At 46.5% G+C, this 22,187-nt stretch overlaps 2 protein-coding genes across 2 annotated transcripts; one reads left to right on the forward strand and one right to left on the reverse strand.

Moving 5' to 3' along the window:
• The first annotated feature begins 11,526 nt into the window (after positions 1-11,526).
• On the forward strand, positions 11,527-13,291 carry LOC127302791 (uncharacterized). The gene is made up of 2 exons (XM_051333416.2): positions 11,527-12,534; positions 12,629-13,291. Exons 1-2 carry the CDS (start codon positions 11,732-11,734, stop codon positions 12,873-12,875), a joined length of 1,050 nt encoding a protein of 349 aa, XP_051189376.1. The 5' UTR covers positions 11,527-11,731; the 3' UTR covers positions 12,876-13,291.
• A 17-nt stretch (positions 13,292-13,308) lies between these two features.
• LOC127302797 (thylakoid lumenal 17.4 kDa protein, chloroplastic) lies at positions 13,309-16,364 on the reverse strand. The gene is made up of 3 exons (XM_051333422.2): positions 16,040-16,364; positions 14,010-14,256; positions 13,309-13,739 (listed from the first exon to the last, which is right to left on the reverse strand). Exons 1-3 carry the CDS (start codon positions 16,250-16,252, stop codon positions 13,516-13,518), a joined length of 684 nt encoding a protein of 227 aa, XP_051189382.1. The 5' UTR covers positions 16,253-16,364; the 3' UTR covers positions 13,309-13,515.
• Positions 16,365-22,187: the final 5,823 nt, after the last annotated feature.

Here is a 22,187-nt window from a genome sequence, read left to right on the forward strand (position 1 = left end):
TCGTGCTGCCGGATTCAAGGAGGAGCTACTACTTCCGCTGCCCGCTGGAACGGGGAGAAGGACGTCGTCTTCATCAACACCGAACGTGTGACCGAGTACGGAGGTGCTGCCCGATCGTGGCACCGTGATCAAGATCTTCTACGCGCTTTTGCAAGCGGCAAGTGATCGTCTACCGCAGCAATAAGAGCCTACTCTTATAGGCTTTGGAAATCTTCAAGGGTGAGTCTCGATCATCCCCTCGTTGCTCCCGTCTTCTAGATTGCATCTTGGCTTGGATTGCGTTCTCGCGGTACGAAATTTTTTGTTTTCTATGCAACGAATCCCTACAATAACTAAGTTGTGCTGAAGGTCGAGGGAGCTAGCGGGGTACTTGTGCCACCGTGAACGGCCCTCCTTGGAGTAAATTTTAATCATGCTCTTAATGATGAACCTGCTAGTTGTTTGCAATAAGCTTGTGAGTTCTTTTTGACTAATGTTAAGCTACGGTTTTTGGCACTTCCACCATCCAAATTTGCTAGCCTCTTCGGTACTGTGCATTGCCTTTTGCTCACATTGAGGATTGTGCATACTTCCTCAGTACATCCAAACCCGTGGGAGGACTTTCTCTTGTCCTCCTACACATAAGCCATACATCTCCTCAAAAAAGCCACCATACCTACCTACCACAGCATTTCCATAGCTGTTCCGAGATATATTGCCATGCAACTTCCATTTTACATCACATGTTGTCATTTATTATTTATATATTGCTTTGCATGATTCTATACAGCTGATGTGTGGTTTACCCATGTTACGCTAGATCATTGCACATCCTGCTACACTGGCAGAGGCATACAGTTTTATACATCATGTTTTATTCATTATGAGTTATTTGTACCAAAAAGTGTGTTGTCATATTAGGATGTTGCCCCTAAAAGTGAAAAGAGCCATGGAGGCCATAAAAAAGAGAAAAAGAAAAGAAAGAAAAAAAATAGAAAAGAAAAAGAAAAAGAAAAAAAAGAAAGAGAGAAAGAAAAAAGGGGGCAGCATTACTATCTTTTATCCACACTTGTGCTCATGTTTTAGCACCTGCAGTGTTCATAGTCATCATTTGTGCTCATGTTTAGCACCTATATTCCATATGAGAGAGTTTTCATGTTTTATTAGTATAACTATGTGGGGAATTTACACTATAGAACTTGGGTTGTATATTCCAATGATGAGCTTCCTCAAAAGTGCTCTAGGTCTTCGTGAGCAACCAAGTTGGATGCACCCCCACTAGTTCCATTGGAGAGCTTTCATATACATATAGCTCTATGTGCATCCGTTGCATGGCATTCACTACTCCTTGCATAGCTTCGATTATAAGACTTCCTCTTGTCTAATAATCACTTATAGCTTTGTAAGACTTTCTTCCATTTGGCCTTCCAAACCCCCATTAACGTTCTTTATGCCATAACATCCTGGTGCTAATACCAAATGCTTGCGCTCACCGGTTGAGTAGACTTCGAAACAGTTGATTCATGACGTTCATGTTTATGTTTACTTGACTGAATCCTTATTATGTTGTGAAAATTTACTTGGTGCTTGGAATGAAGGATAGAACTTCTACGCTGAATACTTAACACATCTTTAATGAACTTTGTACGGTTTCATGTCTTTAAAGCAATAGTTCATGAAAACTTCTAGCTTGTTTAACTCTTGCATTATCATCTCTTATATCAATATAGACATTTGCTTTGAGTGATTTGATCTCAGTTCATATGCTTTACATCATTATTGGATCAAGATTATGTTGGTAGCATGTCACTACAGAAATTATCTTTGTTATCGTTTACCTACTCGAGGACGAGTAGGAACTAAGCTTGGGGATGCTGATACGTCTCCAACGTATCTATAATTTCTGATGTTACATGCTTGTTTTATGACAATACCTACATGTTTTGTTCTCACTTTATATCGTTTTGATGCATTTTCCGGAACTAACCTATTAACAAGATGCCGAAGTGCCAGTTCCTGTTTTCTGTTGTTTTTGGTTTCAGAAATCCTAGTAAGGAAATATTCTCGGAATTGGACGAAATCAACGCCCAGTATCTTATATTTCAAGGAAGCTTCCAGAGCACCGAAGAGGGGCCAGAGGAGAGCCTGGTGGGCCCCACACGTGGTGGCGGTGTGGCCAGAGGGGGGGCGCGCCCCCCTGGTGTGTGGAGCCACCGTGGCCCTTCCGACTCCGACTCTTCGCCTATTTAAGCCTCCCTGACCTAAATCTTCGATACGAATAAGCCACGGTACGAGAAACCTTCCAGAGCCGCCGCCATCGCGAAGCCAAGATCTGGGGGACAGAAGTCCCTGTTCCGGCAAGCCGCCGGGACGGGGAAGTGCCCCCGGAAGGCATCTCCATCGACACCACCGCCATCTCCATCACCGCCGCTGTCTCCCATGATGAGGAGGGAGTAGTTGTCCCCCGGGGCTAAGGGCTGTACCGGTAGCTATGTGGTTAATCTCTCTCCCATGTACTTCAATACAATGATCTCATGAGCTGCCTTACATGATTGAGATCCATATGATGAGCTTTGTATCACTATTAACTATTAATCTATGTGCTACTCTAGTGATGTTATTAAAATAGTCTATTCCTCCTCCATGATGTAATGTTGACAGTGTGTGCATCATGTAGTACTTGGCATAGGTTATGATTGTAATCTCTTGTAGATTATGAAGTTAACTATTACTATGATAGTATTGATGTGATCTATTCCCCCTTTCATAGCCTGTCGGTGACGGTGTGCATGCTATGTTAGTACTCGGTATAATTGCGTTGGTCTATCATGCACTCTAAGGTTACTTAAATATGAATATCGAATGTTGTGGAGCTTGTTAACTCCGGCATTGAGGTGCTCTTGTAGCCCTACACAATGAATGGTGTTTGTCATCCAACAAGAGAGTGTAGAGAAAGTAGCATTTATCTATTCAGTTATGTGATCAATGTTGAGAGTGTCCACTAGTGAAAGTATGACCCCTAGGCCTTGTTTCCGAACATCGAATCTCCGTTTATTTACTGTTCCACTGCATGTTTACTCGCTGCCACATTTTATTTAGATTGCTATTACTACTCATATACATTCATACTACTTGTATTTCACTATCTCTTCGCCGAACTAGTGCACCTATACATCTGACAAGTGTATTGGGTGTGTTGGGGACACAAGAGACTTCTTGTATCGTGATTGCAGGGTTGCTTGAGAGGGATATCTTTGTCCTCTTCCTCCCTGAGTTCGATAAACCTTGGGTGATTCACTTAAGGGAAAACTTGCTGCTGTTCTACAAACCTCTGCTCTTGGAGGCCCAACACTGTCTACAGGAAAAGAAGCCAACAGTAGACAGCACACATTAAGAGCACGATGTGACACAACAACAGTGTGAGCTTCAGACGGATAAGCATCTACACCATCACTATCATATTCATCATCTTCTGGAGCATCCGGATCAGCATCATCTTCAGTCTCATACTCATCGTCCTCTTGTAGTGACCCTTGCAATCTCTCTTGAAGTTACCCTTGCCACCACATGTATGACAAGCCATATCACGGTTGCACGCCATAGACATGCTAGAAACACTTCCACTTGCAGCAGGTTCGGGCTTCTTTGTGTTGGACACATTTGATACTGGCTTGCTAGACGAAGTAGGAAACGGTGCGGGGCGCGTTGATGGCGCCGGCGCCGTAGAAGGTGGCGCCCGAGGCGTGTAACTCCCAGCTCCCGTAGCACGGCCTTTGATTTGCGCCTCTTCCGCTAACTGTGCTTCATCTTCTCTCGCATGATGTAGCAGCTCATTCATAGTAGTGTAACGGTGATGACGAACAATGCCCTTGATATTATACTTCAAACCATGTAGACAACGCTGCATTGTCATCTCAAGTGACTCAGGGACACGGTCACGCTGCATAAGCATCTCCATCTCCATGAAATAAGCATCAATCATCAAAGTACCTTGTCTCAAGAGGGTCAACTTATCATATATTGATCGTAAATAATTAGTGGGAAGAAAACGAGCTTGCATGATCGCCTTCATCTGGCGCCAAGTGAGAATAGGCAGCTCTCCATCTTCTTCGCGAGCACGTGTAATTCCATCCCACCAACGTAATGCATAGCCATCAAATTCTAAGGAAGCAAGCTTGACCTTCCTATCTTTTAGTATAGTCATGTAGTCGCCACAACTTCTCAATCTTGAGCTCCCATGTGAGATACTCTTCAACATAAGGACCTCCTTCAAATTTGACCTTCCTATCTTTATTATAGTCATGTAGTCGCCACAACTTCGCAATCTTGAGCTCCCATGTGAGATACTCTTCAACATCAGGACCTCCTTCAAATTTGGGTATATATTGAGAATTTTGGCTTACCCAACCCATCGTCTTGCGGTTGTGGAGGGACACGGCGGGCTCCGATGGGGACAAAACCACAACCACGAACACCATGTCCAATGCCACGACCAACACCACGCTCACCAGCAGCAGGTTCTTCTTCAAAGTCACCATGATTACTGTTCTCATCCTCAGGATGTGACTGTTGTCGTTCTTGAGTCAGATTATCAATAGCAAGAGTCAACGCTTGAAAGTTGTGTTGAATATCCATCACTTGTACTTGAATTGTATTGGCGGTCTCAGTAGTAGTGTCAAGCTTCTTGGTGACCTTCTGAATATCATCATTAAGTCATTCGCCCTGCTCGCGGAATTCACGTCGCACATCGTTGCGAAGAGCTGCATACTCCCTCCAAGAAACAAGATCAGCATCGTTCTTGTTTTTCTGGTCAACAACATTAGCATCACTAAAAGACATGATTAGTAGGTTAGTGCACTAAATAAAAAATCTAAGGTTATCACAGCTTACTCAAAACTGATAAGAAAGGTAAATCCTACCGCTCCAAAGTGAATTAGTATTGATTACCAACTTGGATTGACAAACTAGTGCACGATGTAGCAAAGCAAATATCAAGAGTATAAGAACAATCACACGGAAAAGCAGGATATATGTGGGGTTGTAGGTGGGCTACCTATTTGCACCAATAAAAAGCTCTAGAGCTGACCGTAGAAAAATCAATAATACTCACACAAGGCGATAAATGTGGCAATGCAACTATATGGATGAACATGTCGCAATGCACTCGATAGACACTAGCAAAACTCAACGGAACATGCACAAGATTGATCAACTACGGGTGCAAAAAAGAAAACTAGGCCTTCACTTGATCTTACTAGCACTTCATTTTTTCTCTTCACTTCTTTTTTTATTATTATATCACACGCAACTATGTAGCTCTTTTTGCTTCTTTTATATTTTCTCTCTTTATTTTATTTTATGACTCAACTCCTTGTAACACAGCCAATAGAAATTCCAAAGCACCAAAACCCTAATGAGCAGCCTGTCGAGCAGTAAAACTAGTCTCTTTTGGGGAAGTTCCTAGTCACACGTATATTGAAAGGCTGTGCCTATGGTTGGAAACAAGCAAACTGTATGATATGTGGACTCGGAGCAACAATAACCGACAACTAGATGATAGCAAAAACACAAACCCTAGACAATCTACTATATGGAAGAAAAAGATACGCAAAAATAAGACTACAAAAAACAACTAAAACTCGAAATTGATGCAAGCTAAGGCTATGGCAACCCTAACCCTAATATTTTTGGCCTTTTCCAGATAGGGAAACACTCACAACTCAACTATGGGGTGTATTGTGGATGGCTTACCGTGGAAATGCTGAAATCTGATACCAAGATGACATGGGGTTGCCCGATCTTCTCAGTAGGCGAGGTGGATGGTGATGAACACACGATGAACACAGCGGAGAATACACGGTGAAAGTGGATGATAACTTGTATGATGCCGACGAAGTCTCTCGATTGATTCCTGTCGCCAATGCAACAGTTCTCAACCCTGCAAGATATTCGCAACTCCACACACTTGTGCACGTAGCCGCCGACCACGAAGCGATAAATTGCAACCATCTAATTTCCAATGAAACAGCAGATGAAACAAACTTTCAGTAGCAAACACCAGATCGATGCGAATTGGTGTATATATTCAATAGAGTTACAAAGCAATCAACTATGAACTAGCCTTTATCTTAAACGTGGTCAGGATGACCAGGAGTAGAAAATAACGAGTAGAAACCGACCTAGATCTGGATCTGGTCAAGACTGACCATACGGCCGGCGTGGGGGCCGGTGGACCGGGCCAGGGGCCGGACGGGCTGGCAAGCGCCGGGCTGGCACCGGGCGGGGGTGCCAGACACCCTGGATAGTGCCCGGTTGGCTCCGGTGTGGGATCCGGCAGGCGCCAGGTCATCTGGCGCGGGGGCCGGTGGCGCCGGGTTGGACGGCATGGCAGATGGTGGCGTCGGGCGTGACGCCGGCCTGGACTTCTTCTTCTCCCTCCTTCGCGCCGGCCTGGTGTAATAGGTCCGATCCTGACTTCATTGGACTTGAGCTTCACAGCAGCATCGTCTTCATCTTGTAATGACGGAGGTAGTAGTTCGGTAGGGATATCCTCATCACGTATCAACGACGAAACCAACAGGCCCACCGAGCAAAAGAGGGGGAGTGAAGCTTGGTAAGGAACTTGGCAAATTCTGAGCACAAAAGGAAAGGAAAGAACCCAAAGCCCGCCAAATTCCCAGCACACCATCTCATCCAAATTGGGGCACCCTATGCTGGGGGCGCCTATATACCGACCTGGTCGGCGTGTACGGGGCATCGCACACCCCAGCGACTAGGTCGGTTGGTTGGGCTGTGGCCCATTAAGAGTAGGTACGTTTTTTCTTTTTTCTTTTTTGATGTTTCTTTTCTGTTAATATCTTTCTTTTTCAATATCTAACTTTTTATAAAATATATTTTCGGAGAACAAAATTTTAAAATCTGTTTAGATTCGAAAATTTAAAATTGTTCATATTTTGATTTTTTTTAAAAATTGAACATTTTCGGATATGGACATAATTTAAATTTGAACATTTTTTAAAAATTTGTAAAATTTATTTTTTCCAAAAATGTAACATTTTTAGTTATGAACATTTTTCCAAATTTGAATGCTTTATATATTTGAACATATTTCAAATTTAGACGTTTTTATAATTTGAACATTTTTGTATTTGGACATTTTTCAAATTTGAACGGTTTTCGAATTTGAATGTTTTTAAAATTTGAATATTTTCTGAATTTGAACTATTTCCAAATTTGAACAAAAATAAAAATAAACAGAAAATAAACAAAACAAAAAAGAAAAAGAAACAAAAAAGAAACAGAAAATAAAAAAGGAAAAGGGAAAAAAAAGAAAAAAAAGGAAAGCGAAAACAAAAATATCAGATGAACTAGGCCGACCATATCAGCAATACCGCGCGCGGAGAGTGTGCGACGCGCGGTAGCGGCCGACCTGGTTGGTGTATAGGAATTGCCCTCCTATGCTACGCTTCATAGCATCCGTTCCAGCTCAACGGCGTGCAGGTGGATCCCGGGTGGGCCGGCCTATGTAAGAGCTTGATCAATGTACGCTTCTTTCTAGATCGCTAGAGATTCCTTCTTGTTCGCACCTATTTCGTTTGGATTCTGCACTTTAATCTTTTAAAAAAATAGTTATAAAATTGTTCAAATGTAAAAATAGTCCAGATTTAAAAATGTTCATAATTTGAAAATGTTCAAATCTAAAAACGTTCAAAATTTGAAAAATGATTCAAAATAAAAATTGTTCGAAAACGTAAAATATTCAGATTTGGAAATGTTCACATTTCAAAATTTGAAAAGGTTCATATTTAAAAATTGTTTAAAATTCAAAAAACAGATTTAAATAGTTCAAACTTCAGAAAAAATATATAAATATGTTCATCTTCTTTCAAAAAAAATAGTAACCAAAAAATGAAAAAATCTATACCTAATAATAAAAGCAAAAGGATTTCTCCCTCGGTCGTTCGTTAACAATATTTTTTGGACCGTTTTACCCTCCCACTAAATCGCATAATACTGCAGATTGACACGGAAGAGGGTACCGGTTCAGTCTTATTTTCAGACCTTCCTCCTCGACTCCCCGCTTCGTTCCCAGGCCACCGGAGACGCTCTGCCAAGGAAAGGCCACCGTACACTCACTGCCGCGCCCCAGAGGTAGCCCAGCTCATCCCGCCGGCTTGAGTTTGACACGTCCCTCCAACCATGGTGCGCTTGAGTTCCCACACCTCGCCCAAGGCGGATCCGCCCCTGCTCCATTGCAGCGATTCCTCGCGCAATCCGCCCGTTGCTGCTCGCGGGCGCTGGCTCCGCTCCGCCCCGCCCCATCCCTCACACCTCAGCTTCTACTGAATCCAGCATCGGCGGCGCACTCGAGGAAGGTGGTCGAGGCGGCGGCAGGGAAGCGCAATCCGCGTCGCCTGCAAGATAGGAATCTCAGCCTGCTCGGGGGAGGTAGTTCATGCGGCAGGGGAGTGTGCGCCGCCTCATCCCCGAGCTGGGGACTCCACGGTGGTGGCGAGTCTCCTTTTCCCCAACTCGATTTGGTTCAGATCTGCTGGATGGAGTTTTTTTTTTTTTTTTTTTTTTGCTTTGGATGTCTGCTAGGCGCTGGATGAGTCATGAATAGAGGATGCCAAGGCACATGTCGCAGCGTGAATGTCACCCGATCTCTGTCCATCATCGCCGGCGTGGAACAGAATCAATTGCAGGATGAATCAGTGGTGGCCAGTGCTGAGATTCATGCTAGAAGCGGTAGCTTTTTTACCATGCGTATGGCTGCGAATTGTATGCCAAATACAATATATCAGAGTTATGTTTGCAGGCGTATGTATGTTTTTCGCCCATGTACTGCATATTGCCATCATACCGTTTGGCTCGTTTTATTCAGTCCGGATACCCTCGATGGTTTCGGCTCTATCGCTATGGGCGTGGTTCATGGGTCACGCTGGGCAAGCCATCACTGATTCACCAGCAAAGAACCAGGACGATTCACGGAACGAATTATCGCTATGACTTAACCTATGTATAGTCTCACCTCGCTCCTGCATAAGAAATCCCACATATGTTTATATCGTGAGTTTTCTGCGTTGTAACAAGCCACTACTAGCAGCATGGTCTAAAATATACTGTCAGAGAGGATTTAAAAGAGAAAATTGCAAGCTGGGCGGCATGAGGAATGGACAAAATTAAAGAGAGAGTAAGGAAAGGTAGGGGAATTCCGAATTGGAGGAGGAGGAATTGCAAAATAAAACACACACTGGTGTGGCGAGTAAAGGTAGGGGCGACTGCCGGGGAGAGAGATTGGACAGAAGGAGCACCGATGAGCCGGCGATTGGCGACGGAGGCGGTGGAACTGTGCAAGCCGCATAAGAGATGGAAACCAGAATCTCGAACTCGTTGTTGCACTGGAGAAGGGGATGACGAGCAGGACGAGAATACGGAGAGAGGAGCAGCAGGGCTAGGTGCGCGTGGCTGGCTGGAGAGAGACGGCGAGAGGGAGAGGGAGCGGCGGTTGCCGGCCATGGCTAGGCTAATTGATTTCCGACGGGATTTGTGATCCGGAGAGGGAACGTCAACACACATGAAAATCTTTTTTTTTTTACAACACACATGAAAATCTTAATCCATCTTTTTTCTTATATTCTAGACCGAGACCTCATGTTTTGTTATGAGCACTTAGTTGCTCACGTCATTACAGTACTAAAACATTTTTCTGACAGCGCGCATGATTGAAGAATTATGTGATGGAGCTTGGCCGTAATTAAACGGGACTGTTCACTGTGGGCTATCTTGCATGGTGCATGTTTAAAAGGAAGACATGGAGGTAGTATAAACGAAGCAGAAACATGATACAAAGCTTCACGGCGGTGACATTGTTCCAGGGAGCAGCATCTTCGGATCCACTGTCCGGTGACTTCCCAGCTGTGGAGGGTCTAGCGATCCAAGGCTTCACGCGGAGCAGTGGCAGCAGCGCGCCACTGGCTCCTCATGTTCATCGTTGTGGACATGGTTGTAATTTTCGTTCTATCAGGATCGTTATGTAAGTTTCAAGCTTTAATGGCATTGTTCTTTTCAACGAAAAAAAAAGTTAGCACTGCACACGAGGATATGCGGTCTGTGTAGCACATCCCTTTGGCAGAGTGTGGTGAACCTGATTGTATCATCGTGTGCAATTTTTTGTTACACATAAAAATGCAAGTTAGTACATGCTTTAGTCGCGTATGTTACGCCCAGGCAAAAAAAAATTATACCACTCTTTATATAATATATAAGGAGGACCAAATCTGACCCTAAAATCGAATTACACCCTACCAGCTCGGGTTGGTTCAGTCAATCCATATACAGATTCCTTTCGAAGGATATATCCGCTTTTTGCTGCGTCCTCTACTCCCCTATCTCGAGAAAGGCGAAAGCCTTCGAAGAGTAGGGTGAACTATAGATGACGGCGGGTGAACTATAGATGGCGGCGGGTGGCTCTGGTGTTGGTACCCGATGATCTAGCTAAAAACGACATCGACAAAGGGGGCAAAAGAAAGAAAAGTGTCACCAAAAATAGTTTACTTGATCGCTTTAAGTTTTGTTTATCCCAGTGCAACGCTATAGTGTTTTAGTTTTTATTTATCCCGGTGCAACGCACGGACGCTTTTGCTAGTGAAAACAAAAAGAAAAAAACATGGAAAACAGAAAAGCAGAAAAGCAGAAAAACACGAAGAAAAAGGACATCAGAAAAAATAGACACAGAATCGAACTAAACAGAAGAATCTAGAAGGTGTCTAAAACCAAAAAAAAACAAAGCAAACTTAGGCCGGCCCATTTCAGATCGTTAGGAAGGGGAGAGGTACTCGAGGTCGAAGCGACCCTAACCAATGCGTGAAGCGTCAAATAGGATTCGCCTCCAAATTGCAACACCGGAACAAAAAAAAAAGGCTGAACCGGACGACCTTATTGCTTGTGACAGAAGCTGCTTTCTCAAACCAAAAAACTGAAATCTACCTTCGCTCCTAAGATACAATGCACGTAAGTAATGTCTGATGTCGCTCCACGCCGCATATGTACCCAAAACCCTCAACCACATAAACCCCTGGCGAACATAACCATGAATCTCACGTTGAGTAGTTTCTTCACTATGAAGTTCGAGAAAAGCTGCCCGATATTTTGTGCTTCTCAGCTGCAGCACATGCCACAAATAGCTACGCACCCAAAGATATGGCTGCACGCAAAGCTATACGTGGAGAAGCGAACAACAAACGCTCCTCGTCTCGGCTCGAAATTGTGTGCGCGCGGCTATTCCGACTCCGGCCGCTAGCTCGCTCCCCTCCCACTGCACGCATCGGCAAAGCGCGCCAGTCCAGGATGGACGCCCTTCTGGCGTGGCGCCTAGCTGGTGAGCGGCCACGCCGGCCGCGCTGCTGCCGCGGGCGCGGCCAAAGCGCCGAGAGCGCCGCACGGCCGATGGAGCTACTTTTCTCTCCTCGGACGAAATTAACCAGAGCTGAACTGGCGCAAGGCACGCATGGAGAACCGGACACCTCCCCCGGCCGAGGCGTGCGGGCCACGCCGGTTTTGGGTTCTGCACCGTGGCACACGGGGCTAACGGCCAGGACTAGCCTGGCCGCTTTATATGCCCCGCCATTGCCGTCCACCTCCACCCTCGCACATCGATCGATCTCCATCCCGCACCCCCTTTTGGTGGGAGGTTAATTCTTGGATCCGTAGTAACAAACGCCGGTCGTAGCCCATCTACCTGGTCGCGAGGATGACGCCGGCGAGCATGGTTGGCATGCCCAAGAGCCCCCGGTCTATGGCGTTCTCGGCAGCTGCCGCGCCGTTCGGGGAGCGGAGGAAGGCCCGGTTCTGCGTCGCGGCGTCCGGCAGGGACGAACAGCATCAGCCGGCGCTACCGTCGATGGCTGCCGTGCCGGCGTCGCTGCGCGCGATCCAGGCCAAGAGGAAGATGGCGGCGGCGCGCGGGGTGCCGCGGGCGACGAGCGCGGCCGGGTGCGCGGTGGCGGCACTGGCCGCGGCCGTGGAGGCGGTGCAGGGCGCGGCGGTCGGCGGAGCCTCGGGCGCCGCGCGCGGTGCCGGGGACGCCGTGGCCTGGGTCTTCCAGAAGGTGCACTTCGAGTCTCCCGACCTCGCCGTGGGCCTGCTCGGCCTCGTCGCGTCATGCCTCGGCACGGCCGTGGAGATGGAGATGGAGCGGATGAGGGCCAGGGAGGCCGAGGCGTCGGCCAGAAAGACGGAACCCGTTGCCAGTGCCGCCGACGCCCAGGACGATGACCACTGCGACGACGCGGAGGAGGCCGACGATGTGCCAATGCTGGTGGGGCTGGACGTGGAGAAGGAGCTCTGGGCCAGGATCGGCATCCAGCATGGCGACGACGACGATAACATGCCGCCGATGGGCGTGGACGAGGACGAGCAGGAGGCCATCAACATCGCCCGCGCCGAGCTGCGCAAGGCCTCGTACGAGCGGATCATCGCCACCTCAGAGGCCAACTCGCTCATCCTCTCCAACTACGCGCAGCTCCTCTACGAGTTCGACAAGGATCTCGACAGGTACATACCTACATTGCCCCCATGGTCTGGAACCTAACTGATCGCATGCCTGTTCTTAACCTGTCTCGATCGATCTCGGTGATGATCACTGCAGGGCTGAGGACTACTTCAAGCGTGCCGTGGCCATCGAGCCGCCTGACGGCGAGGCGATGCGGAGATACGGCATGTTCCTCTGGCAAGCCCGCGGCGACCTCGTCGGCGCAGAGGACATGTTCACCGGCGCCATCGACGAGGATCCGGACAGCAGCCACCACCGGAGCAGCTACGCGTGGTTCCTCTGGATGACCGGCGGCGTTGAGACCTGCGTCATCGACTCCGGCAGCAACAACGGCCCCGAGTGAAAAACAAATCGTCGCAACAACGCTGCCGCAATCTTAAGCCAAAGACAGTTAAAGACCGACCTCACCGGCAGGAGCCCGGCGAGGCTACCGGCCATTTTAGATGGTGCATCTAGGTAATATATTGCGCACTGTCCGTAAGTAGCATCGGCCCTTGTAGGGGCCATGCTACACTACTACGGTGCGCGCGCGAGCATGACAGGACGAGCCAACCCAGCAGGAGGAGGCAAATAATGTTGGCAAGCTGGCGCACATAGTATACTAGGGTGTGATTGATAACTTCATGTGTAAATTGGAATAAAGCATGCATGCGTCATCCAGGTCAGTCATTATCAGATGGCATGCTTTGCTGAATTGTGAACGATATATATACATAAAAGGAAAAATATGGGAAGCATGAGAATCTTCCTTTGGTGGTATGTAGTGTTTGCCCAGATTAAGACCAACTGTGGTTTATATTGCTGAATATTTACGGTATACAGAGGGGATTGTACATACACATATTGAAGGGGGGAAAGGTAGTGATGTTGTCATCTTGGTGCTCTATAAACAGGCCTGACTTAGTAATCGTTATCGAGCGCTGTCGATGCTGCCATAAACATGGCTATGATTGATTAGGTCGGAATGTGGGAACTTGGTTGAATCACCTGCAGCCCAGCTCCAATCTCGTGTCTTCGTTTATGCTGGTGTTTCTGCATAGCTTCTGAAGGTCAATGTAGCCAATGAGTGTGTCCTCGAAGGAGACATCCTTCAAATTAGCATCCTCGAAGGTTGATCCTGACAAGACGGTGTTCTTAAAGATTGCACCTTCAAGGTCGGCCTTTGAGAAAACAGCACGGTCTATCACTGCATTCGTGAAGTCCGTGCCTGAAAGCATTTGAAAGCGAACTGATTATCTTTATGCTGATACTGCAGGACAATCAACACATAGGTAGATCTAAAAGGGTCAGTAGTCGGGAGCAACAGCAACAGCAACTTGTGGTGAATAAGTAACAAAAGCCTTTACATCCTGTCTATACTACACAATGAAGCCATGAATCCATGATCAGTGCAAAGGTACAGTATTTGGAGGCAATGCAATAATGAAAATGCAGTGTGTTTAAGAAACAATCAAGTGTGTAGTTCTGTTTTTATTACCTTTGAAACTTGCACCAACAGCATAGGCCTTGGACATGACAACTTCTGTCATGTCAGCGCCATCAAACTTTGCATCCGACATCAAAGCTGCAGACAGAGTCTTGCCCTTCAGATTATCTTTCTCATTTGAGAAATCACAGAAGCGGAGATCAAGCACCTTGTCATAGACCCCATTTGCCTGACCGATTGTGTTCCCAACAAATGCAGCCTGACATCTGTTTGGATCTGTTGATAGTGGAGGCAGCCTCTAACAACCAAAGTAAAAAAGGAATAATGTTATCTCAGAAAAGTTTTTCTACTCTGACAAACTATCACCATGGAAAAAGGAAGTTAAGAATAGATGTGATGAGAGAATGCAATTTTCAAGAATAATAGTATAGTGCCAAACTGTCAACTTACATATTCAGGTTATACTTGTAGGATTGTAAAATGAAGTGCACCCTTGTACTTCACTCTAAAGAAAATGACAGTTCGTTTTAGAAAAAATGTGGCTTCATAATACACAAGAGACTAACATATATAGCGTACTTTTTAGTGAAAATTGGCACACAAGTGTCCGTTAATCTGATTACATACGCAACAAGATATGTTTTCTACAACAGATGGTATTTTTCCGCTTCCCCAGAGTTGTATGTTCCTAGATGCAAATGCAACCCTGAATTAACATATACCATAAGTAAAATATATCTTGAAGATCATCATCCAGGTCCCAGAAGTGCAGTTAGTGTCTCATCTAGGTTCAGAACTGCCCCTAAGCCATTGGTCTTAGTGGCTGGTGAAGTTGACCGATGACACACCCTGGACTAGAGGGAGGACAGCGGTGGCCTTGTAGAGTCTACAACGTATTCCAGCAACCAGACCCCCGAGCCATGGAAGACGGATTCCGAGGTGTCATCGTCGTCCTTGACCGCCAGGTCGTGCGCTGAGGTGTCCGTCTCGCCCAAACTTTGGCTCCTACGCCTGACCGTCGCCCAGGGGCAGGATACTCTCATGGCAGCAGCGGCCCATGGCGTTGCCATCACAGGGTTGACTTACTGTCTTGAATCTTGATGATGGTCACCGGGGGGAAGTGGATGGGTAACATCAAGCCTACCATCCAATTTTTCACATGGGAGACAGCATTGGACGTGCTTCTCATGTACGACCAACCAGCACCGCCGGTGAACCTGCGACCCATCTTGGCAAGATCTATGAGGCGTGGTCAGCGGCCATGGCACACATCTTGGAGGTGCACATGGTGCGTCTGAAGCCGCCGCTGCACGGTGGGCGTGGTGGCACTGAGGGTATTCAATACCAAAGATTCAGGTTAACCCAGTACTACCAGCGTGTACAGCCAAGTTCTACCCAGCTCCCATCTCACTATGGATACCAAATGAACATCTAGGCTCCAGAGGGCGCCACCTCTGACAGTGGGCGAAGGATATCATAAATCAGTGGGGCCTTTTGCAAATAATCAGTCCTGGAGCTTGTCCGCTATCCAATGTGTCACGAGTCCACTGGCCAAGTTGGGATGGTAAAATGGCATCAGGAAGATTTGGACCTGGATGATTTCACTTATTGCACTTTCAGGGCCTGGATTTCAATTTTCACAGTTCCGCCGGCATAGTGTTGCGATCTATGATGCATGTTACATACAACCAAGGTCTTGGTAAATTTAAGGTTCCCTACTGTACTTCACGTCACTTTTTCTTTGAAGGAACAGTAGTTCACATCACATGTTGTGGTAGTTGTAGTAATTTATGCTTAAAATTTAGGTTTAGGCCTCTTAAGGTTAATTCAAATCACCATTTTTTTTCTGCTCTTTAAGCAAAGCTAAATTTAGCCAGCCTCCAACGGTTGTTCCAGGTTGGCATTTGTATGGAGAGGATTAAACCCAGTATTTATAAATTTACATAGCAATTCTCGTACTGGCTACTAATATAAAAGAGGTAGTAACATATTTGATCGAAGGTACTACATTTCACAAAGGCGTATATTCGATAAGAAATTAAGTGGATTCCCCTCAAATAGAGACGGAGAAAAGCACCAACCTGACCGGCGGCGATCACCGGGCCTGGCGCGGACGCGACGGCCCAGGCCGCGAGCAAGCCGCACGCGAACCCTCCCGCCGCCTTGGCGCGGCTCCCGGTACCCCCCGCGTCGGCGGCCAAGCACGTCACGCGGCAAGCCCTGGGCTGCTGCTGCAGTCGGAGAGCAGAGCCGCCGCGCGCGGTGGCCGGCGAGGCGAGGCAGGACGAGACCATGACAAGGCAATGCGGGGCGCGCGGCTGGCTGGTTGAGAGGAGAGGGGAGGGGAGAAGAGTGTACGTACGTGTGCGGCGTGGTGAGGAGGAAGGAAGGTGGGAGATAGAAGGGGTGGTGGTCTTATCCTTCCCACAAGGCTTATCCCTCTTCTTCCGGTTTCGGCTCTCGTCCGCTTGACGAACACGGGGCCCACGTGAGTCGCGAGGTTGCAAGACACCACGGCCAAAGCATAGGGCGTGTTTTGGTTGGTTGCATCCGAAGGAATTACACATTGAGTTGCTTGATTTGAGTTTACGCAGGGTTGTAAATATCTGTCTTTATATTTGGGATTACTTTCATCGTAAAAATTATTGAAGGCGAAGGAATATGGACTTGAAGGTTTTTGAGTAGAGTAACGTTGTTTTGCCATCGGCAGTTAACTAGTATCGATTTATCGAGTAAAACTGGGCACGTTACTCCTATCCCTTACGTACTATCATACTACATGACTTCACTCGAAGTTTTAAAGGACCCGATACAGAAAAAGATATCGGATGATTACAACAATTTAGAAAAACGTCGGCGCCAGAATCTTCGAGTAGTACAACTTGAGTCTACGCATGGTTGCAAGCATCCGTCCCTAGACTCGAGGGCTACTCCCATCGGGAGCGCTGGACGCGCACCCGATAAAAAGGAAATTTCGACTTCAAAATTATGAGAAAGGATCAAGTCTTTTCGGCATCTATGGAGATTCGATAGAAGGCAATTATAGTCTCTGCCCGAAGCTTTACTTCGGCCAGTCACTCGAGGACTACTGATGTGGGCATTACCCTTTGGGTAACCAACATTAGGCTACTTTCTACGGCCCAACCAGGGGCCCATGAAGACTGCCCAACGACCAAGGTGGGCCCATACGTCAGTTCCAGTAAAGAAGGTTCATCCAAGAAGGATTCTTGACGAACAAGGCAAGAAGACGTTAAACGAGGAAAGATTAGAGTAGATCTATTTGTAACCTAGTCGAATCCGGACAGAACTCTCAAGACCTGGCCTACAATATAAGGGCCAGGAGAGGGTCTGTCGGAGGACACAACTTCAACACATAGATTTCGCCGCAAGTCAAGAGCCAGGACCTTAGAACCTTAGCCTCTCGACGAGATCACAACCATAGCCTTCGGCTACCCCATTGTAACCCGATATGTTCGATAATGAAGATCAGACAAGCAGAAAGTAAGGATTTTACCTCATCGAGGGCCCCGAACCTGGGTAAATCTCTATCCCCGTTTGTTTGGTATCCGATGTCTCGTGTCAGCCTGCAGGATTCCGTCAACCCTAAGCCCCTCATGGTGGGGATTGCCGAGGAGCACCCTCGTCATGGCTTCTATCTACTTTAACATTCCTCGGAATGAACTAGAAAGAAGCTTGACGAACGATGAGTCAATTCCAAATGATGAAGGTAAGAAAGAACTAGATGATATTTTGAACAACACAGCAGAAGCAGAAGACCTTCAGAAATCTGAATATGAAGAATTGGTAAGGAAGGGAGACGAGGACCCACCACCATTGGAACTAAAACCCCTTCCTATATACTTAAGTATGAATTTTTTGATGAAGAGAAGAAATGTCCAGTAATAATAAGCAGTAAACTTTCTTCTATGGAAATTAGAGCTTTATTAGATGTTCTTATTAAGCATTGTAATTTTTTTGGGTATTCTCTTAATGATATTAAAGGTATAGATCCCTCAATAATAACTCAAAAGAGATGGAGGATGGTGCTAAACCTTACAAAAGAGAAAGAACCCTAAAATAAAAGAAGTTATAAGGAAAGAAGTCATTCGCTTACTTGATGCTGGTATAATTTACCAAATTTCGGACAACAAGTGGGTAAGTCCTACACATTATATACCAAAAGATGGAGCAATAACTATCATTAGTAATGGTGAGAATAGTCTTATTCCCACAAGAACTATAACTGGCTATAGTATGTGCATAGATTTCAGGAAGTTGAATAAATATACTAAAAAGAATCATAAGCCACCACCCTTAATGAAGCAAGTCTTGGAAAGGCTTTCAAATAGCTCTTATTTTTGTTTTCTTGATGGTTATTCAGGGTATACCCAAATCCCCATCCAACCTGAAGACCAAGGGAAAATAACTTTTACTTGTCTATATGGTGCTTATGCTTATAGATTACTACCTTTTGGCTTGCGTAATGCTGCTGCAACTTTCCAAGAACGTGTTTTAAAAATTATTGAGAAATTTTGTTGAAAACATTGTGGAAGTACTTATGGGTGATTTTGTTGTGTACAACAATACTTTCGATAAGTGCCTCTACAATGTTGATCAAGTTTTGTAGGAATGTAGGAAAGCAAAGTTGGTCCTCAACTTGGAACACTGTCGTTTCATGATAAGAGAAGGTAAGGTTTTTGGACATAAAGTTTGTGAGAGAAGAATTGAGATAGATAAATCTGGACTTGAACCACTAAAATAATTACCTAGTGTAAGGGTACATTGCCTCTATGTGTGGTTTTGGTAATTAATGACAACCCCTATGGACTAATGATTTCATTGAGTTTATATGAAGGAATACTCCATAGGTACTACTTGTACTCCAAGTATTGGATTCAAGTATGGATGCCATGAAGATAAAGGTATACCTTGTGTATTGGCATCAAGATCATCGGTATGAAGATATATATATATATATATGCAATATGATCAAGAAGAAGAAATGAAGATGAGTTCTTATGTGGAACTCAATATTAGCCATGCTCTATCTTATGTGAGTATGAGAAGATACAAGGTTGAGTTGGGCAAGTTCAAGATGAGCATCTTGAGTGGATCACATGCTTGAATCTTGTCGTCCATTTGGTGTTAATGGACATGTGAAGATGTGCATCAATTGGGCTTTCCCATCATAGTGTATGGGGGAGCATTTGTGAGTCTTCACAAAGCAACATTGATCAAATGAGGCATTCCGACTTGAGTGAAGCTTGAAGAGTTATCATCAAGATCGAGCGGGATGCGCAAGGCAAAGGTATGGCCTTGCTAGGTTTTCCTTTTACCGGTCTCAAGGTGGATGTTGGGAGACCGGATTATAGGATAGATAGCCGCACTATTAAGAGGGGCTTTCGGTTGGGTAACTTGATCACATCGTCTTAGGGAGCTCAACCCTTTGCATACTTTGCATATCCTTATTGCTTCTTTGTGTTTCTATGTAGGTTCTTGAGCTTGTTGCTAGCTTTACAACAAGCCCAAGTTCATCGAAAACGGAGTTCGCATGCATCTTCTATTGCGTTTTCGCGGTTGGGTGATTTTACCGGTTATTCATGATATAAGGTTCTACCTTTTATATTCATGATAAATTTCCCTCCTACAGACTCTTGAGTTTTCACTTCCTATAGGATAGCATTTGTTGTTATCTTCCAAACAAAATTGGTTTCATTCGAATCGGAGTTCGGGAGCACTAGTTATTAAAGGAAAAGGAAAAAGGAGAAAAAAAAGAAAAAGAAAAGAGGGGCAGCCGGTTGGGCGACCGGTCAGCCGGGCCGCACGCCGGCCCACCCGGCCAGCCAACCGGCCTGCCGCCTCACCCGGCCCAGCGTCCGGTCACCGACCGCCCGCTCGACACCGCTCGGCCGACCGGCCTCCCTGGCCGGGCCGGGCCTTTCGCCGCCCCGCGTGGCTGCTGGCTCCCCGGTCGGGCCAGCCTCCTGCTGGCCGGGCCTCAGAGGCCCACCGCGCAGCCCACGCACCGCGCGCCCCCACGCCTACCTGCCGCTCCGTGCGCTCGCCAGCCTCGCCCGGTTGCTGGGCCGGTCCGACCGGATGCCCTGCTGGGCTCCTCAGCGCCCAAACCGGTCGGCCGGCTGATACGTCTCCGACGTATCGATAATTTCTTATGTTCCATGCCACATTATTGATGATATCTACATGTTTTATACACATTATATGTCATATTTATGCGTTTTCCGGAACTAACCTATTGACGAGATGCCGAAGAGCGATTCTTTGTTTCTGCTTTGTTTTTGGTTTCAGAAATCCTAGTAAGGAAATATTCTCGGAATCGGACGAAATCAACGCCCAGCATCTTAGGATTGCATGAAGCTTCCAGAACACCCGAGAGCCACCAGAGGGGAGCCCTGGTGGGCCCAGATGATAGGGCGGCGCGGCCAGGGCCTGGGCCGCGCCCCCCTGTTGTGTCATCGCCCCGTCAGCCTTCCGACTCCGCCTCTTCGCCTATTTAAAGGTCCCTGACCTAAAACCTCGATACGGAAAAGCCACGGTACGAGAAACCTTCCAGAGCCGCCGCCATCGCGAAGCCAAGATCTGGGGGACAGGAGTCTCTGTTCCGGCACGCCGCCGGGACGGGGAAGTGCCCCCGGAAGGCTTCTCCATCAACACCACCGCCATCTTCATCAACGCTGCTGTCTCCCATGAGGAGGGAGTAGTTCTCCATCGAGGCTCGGGGCTGTACCGGTAGCTATGTGGTTCATCTCTCTCCTATGTATTTGTGGTGACCCGGCATACCACTGCATGGTGTAGTATGCAAGTCTGATATAACACCAATGAAACACAGTTCCACGGGTACTATATCGCTCAGAGTGGTACAACAGAAACATATGCGGGTCCAAGGCATGTCTATAGAATTACAACATCGACTCTGTTACATAAGATCATCACAGCCTCCTACTTTACAATGAGGTAAAACTGCAAATAAACTCCAGAAGAACGACTCGTAGTCTAGTCTTATCACGAACTCTATTTGTAGAGTATTTCACTAACTACAGAGGCTAAGAATAGACTCTAGCTAAATAGGAGCTGGGTTTAGGAAGATAGTTCCCTTCTATGACTAAATTAGGTTTTCTCCATGGTGGATGTGGTATATGACTCTTCGGCAGGTTCCTGTCTCCTGAAGTAGTTGTTGACTCCTCGGTCTTCGAGTTGCACTGTAGATCCTCCTTCGATGCCTCCATATCTAAGCAGGGGATTTAAGAGTGGGATGAGTACGAGCGTTCTCAACAAGTTCATTATAGGAAAGAGGTGTTTAATGCACTAGCTACAGCATTAGACCAGAAAGTCTAATACCAATGCAAGTTTTCATAACCATTTCTTCAAAAGGTTGCTTTTATTCAGAAGAACTATGTCCGTCAGCCTTCACCGGTTTACTAGAACTTCATGGAGCTCCTTTCCGGCCGCGTTCGCAGTTCCATATCCCGGAACAGGGAGTGACAGGTCACGGTTCTTTACACTCTGCAGAGGTGTGTTGCTTTACCCATAAGAGATCTTAACCTTGGTGCCAACCGAGTCATGTTCTCGTCCACACTTCCTTTGGTGTGAGGCCCGGTATAAGGTCATAGCCAATCATATTCCTCCGCTGCCTCATACACCCACCCTTTGCTGCAAACTCCGACCCTGGGTCCTCGCCGGTCCCATTATTCCCACTTACGGGTGGACCCCGACCACGACAACAGTTCAGGTCTCTACCATGAACTCCTTCACGGGCATTGCAACCCATCATAGACCGCAATTACCGTGGGGACTTTATCGGGACCCCCACCCTACCACTTGTCCTCTCTTGGATCAAGGGTACCACTTGTCCTCTCTTGGATCAAGGGTCTACGGTAAAGCGCATCCGTTGATGTACAAGAGGTGGAAATACAATTGACTATTCCGTCCCACTCCAGATCTTATGGTTAACACGGGTATTACGGCACAAGAATCACTGGCGACATTTGTTGTTTAATCCTAGATGGATATAAACCCTTGCAATGGAACCTCCACCATATCAACACAATCCATGGTTCCATTGCCCACCACATAGTCATATTCATAGTTATGAAAATAGTGGTTTTGGTTTTTATGCAATAGCGATAATCATAGTACTTTGCAAGTAATTTGATAAAGATACTCAAATGACATGAGCAAGTGATGAACTTGCCTTTCTTGGCTGCAAGA

This window comes from Lolium perenne, chromosome 1 (genome assembly GCF_019359855.2).
Source record: "Lolium perenne isolate Kyuss_39 chromosome 1, Kyuss_2.0, whole genome shotgun sequence".
Taxonomy (NCBI): Eukaryota; Viridiplantae; Streptophyta; class Magnoliopsida; order Poales; family Poaceae; genus Lolium; species Lolium perenne.

Bases quoted from the DNA above. Each gene is read 5' to 3' on its own strand.
- LOC127302791 (XM_051333416.2), top strand. From the start codon at position 11,732: ATGACGCCGGCGAGCATGGTTGGCATGCCCAAGAGCCCCCGGTCTATG. The intron at 12,535-12,628 runs GTACATACCTAC...TGATCACTGCAG, and splicing joins TTCGACAAGGATCTCGACAG to GGCTGAGGACTACTTCAAGC.
- LOC127302797 (XM_051333422.2), bottom strand. From the start codon at position 16,252: ATGGTCTCGTCCTGCCTCGCCTCGCCGGCCACCGCGCGCGGCGGCTCT. The intron at 14,257-16,039 runs GTTGGTGCTTTT...TTTGGTTGTTAG, and splicing joins CGGTGATCGCCGCCGGTCAG to AGGCTGCCTCCACTATCAAC. The intron at 13,740-14,009 runs GTAATAAAAACA...AAATGCTTTCAG, and splicing joins TGTTGGTGCAAGTTTCAAAG to GCACGGACTTCACGAATGCA.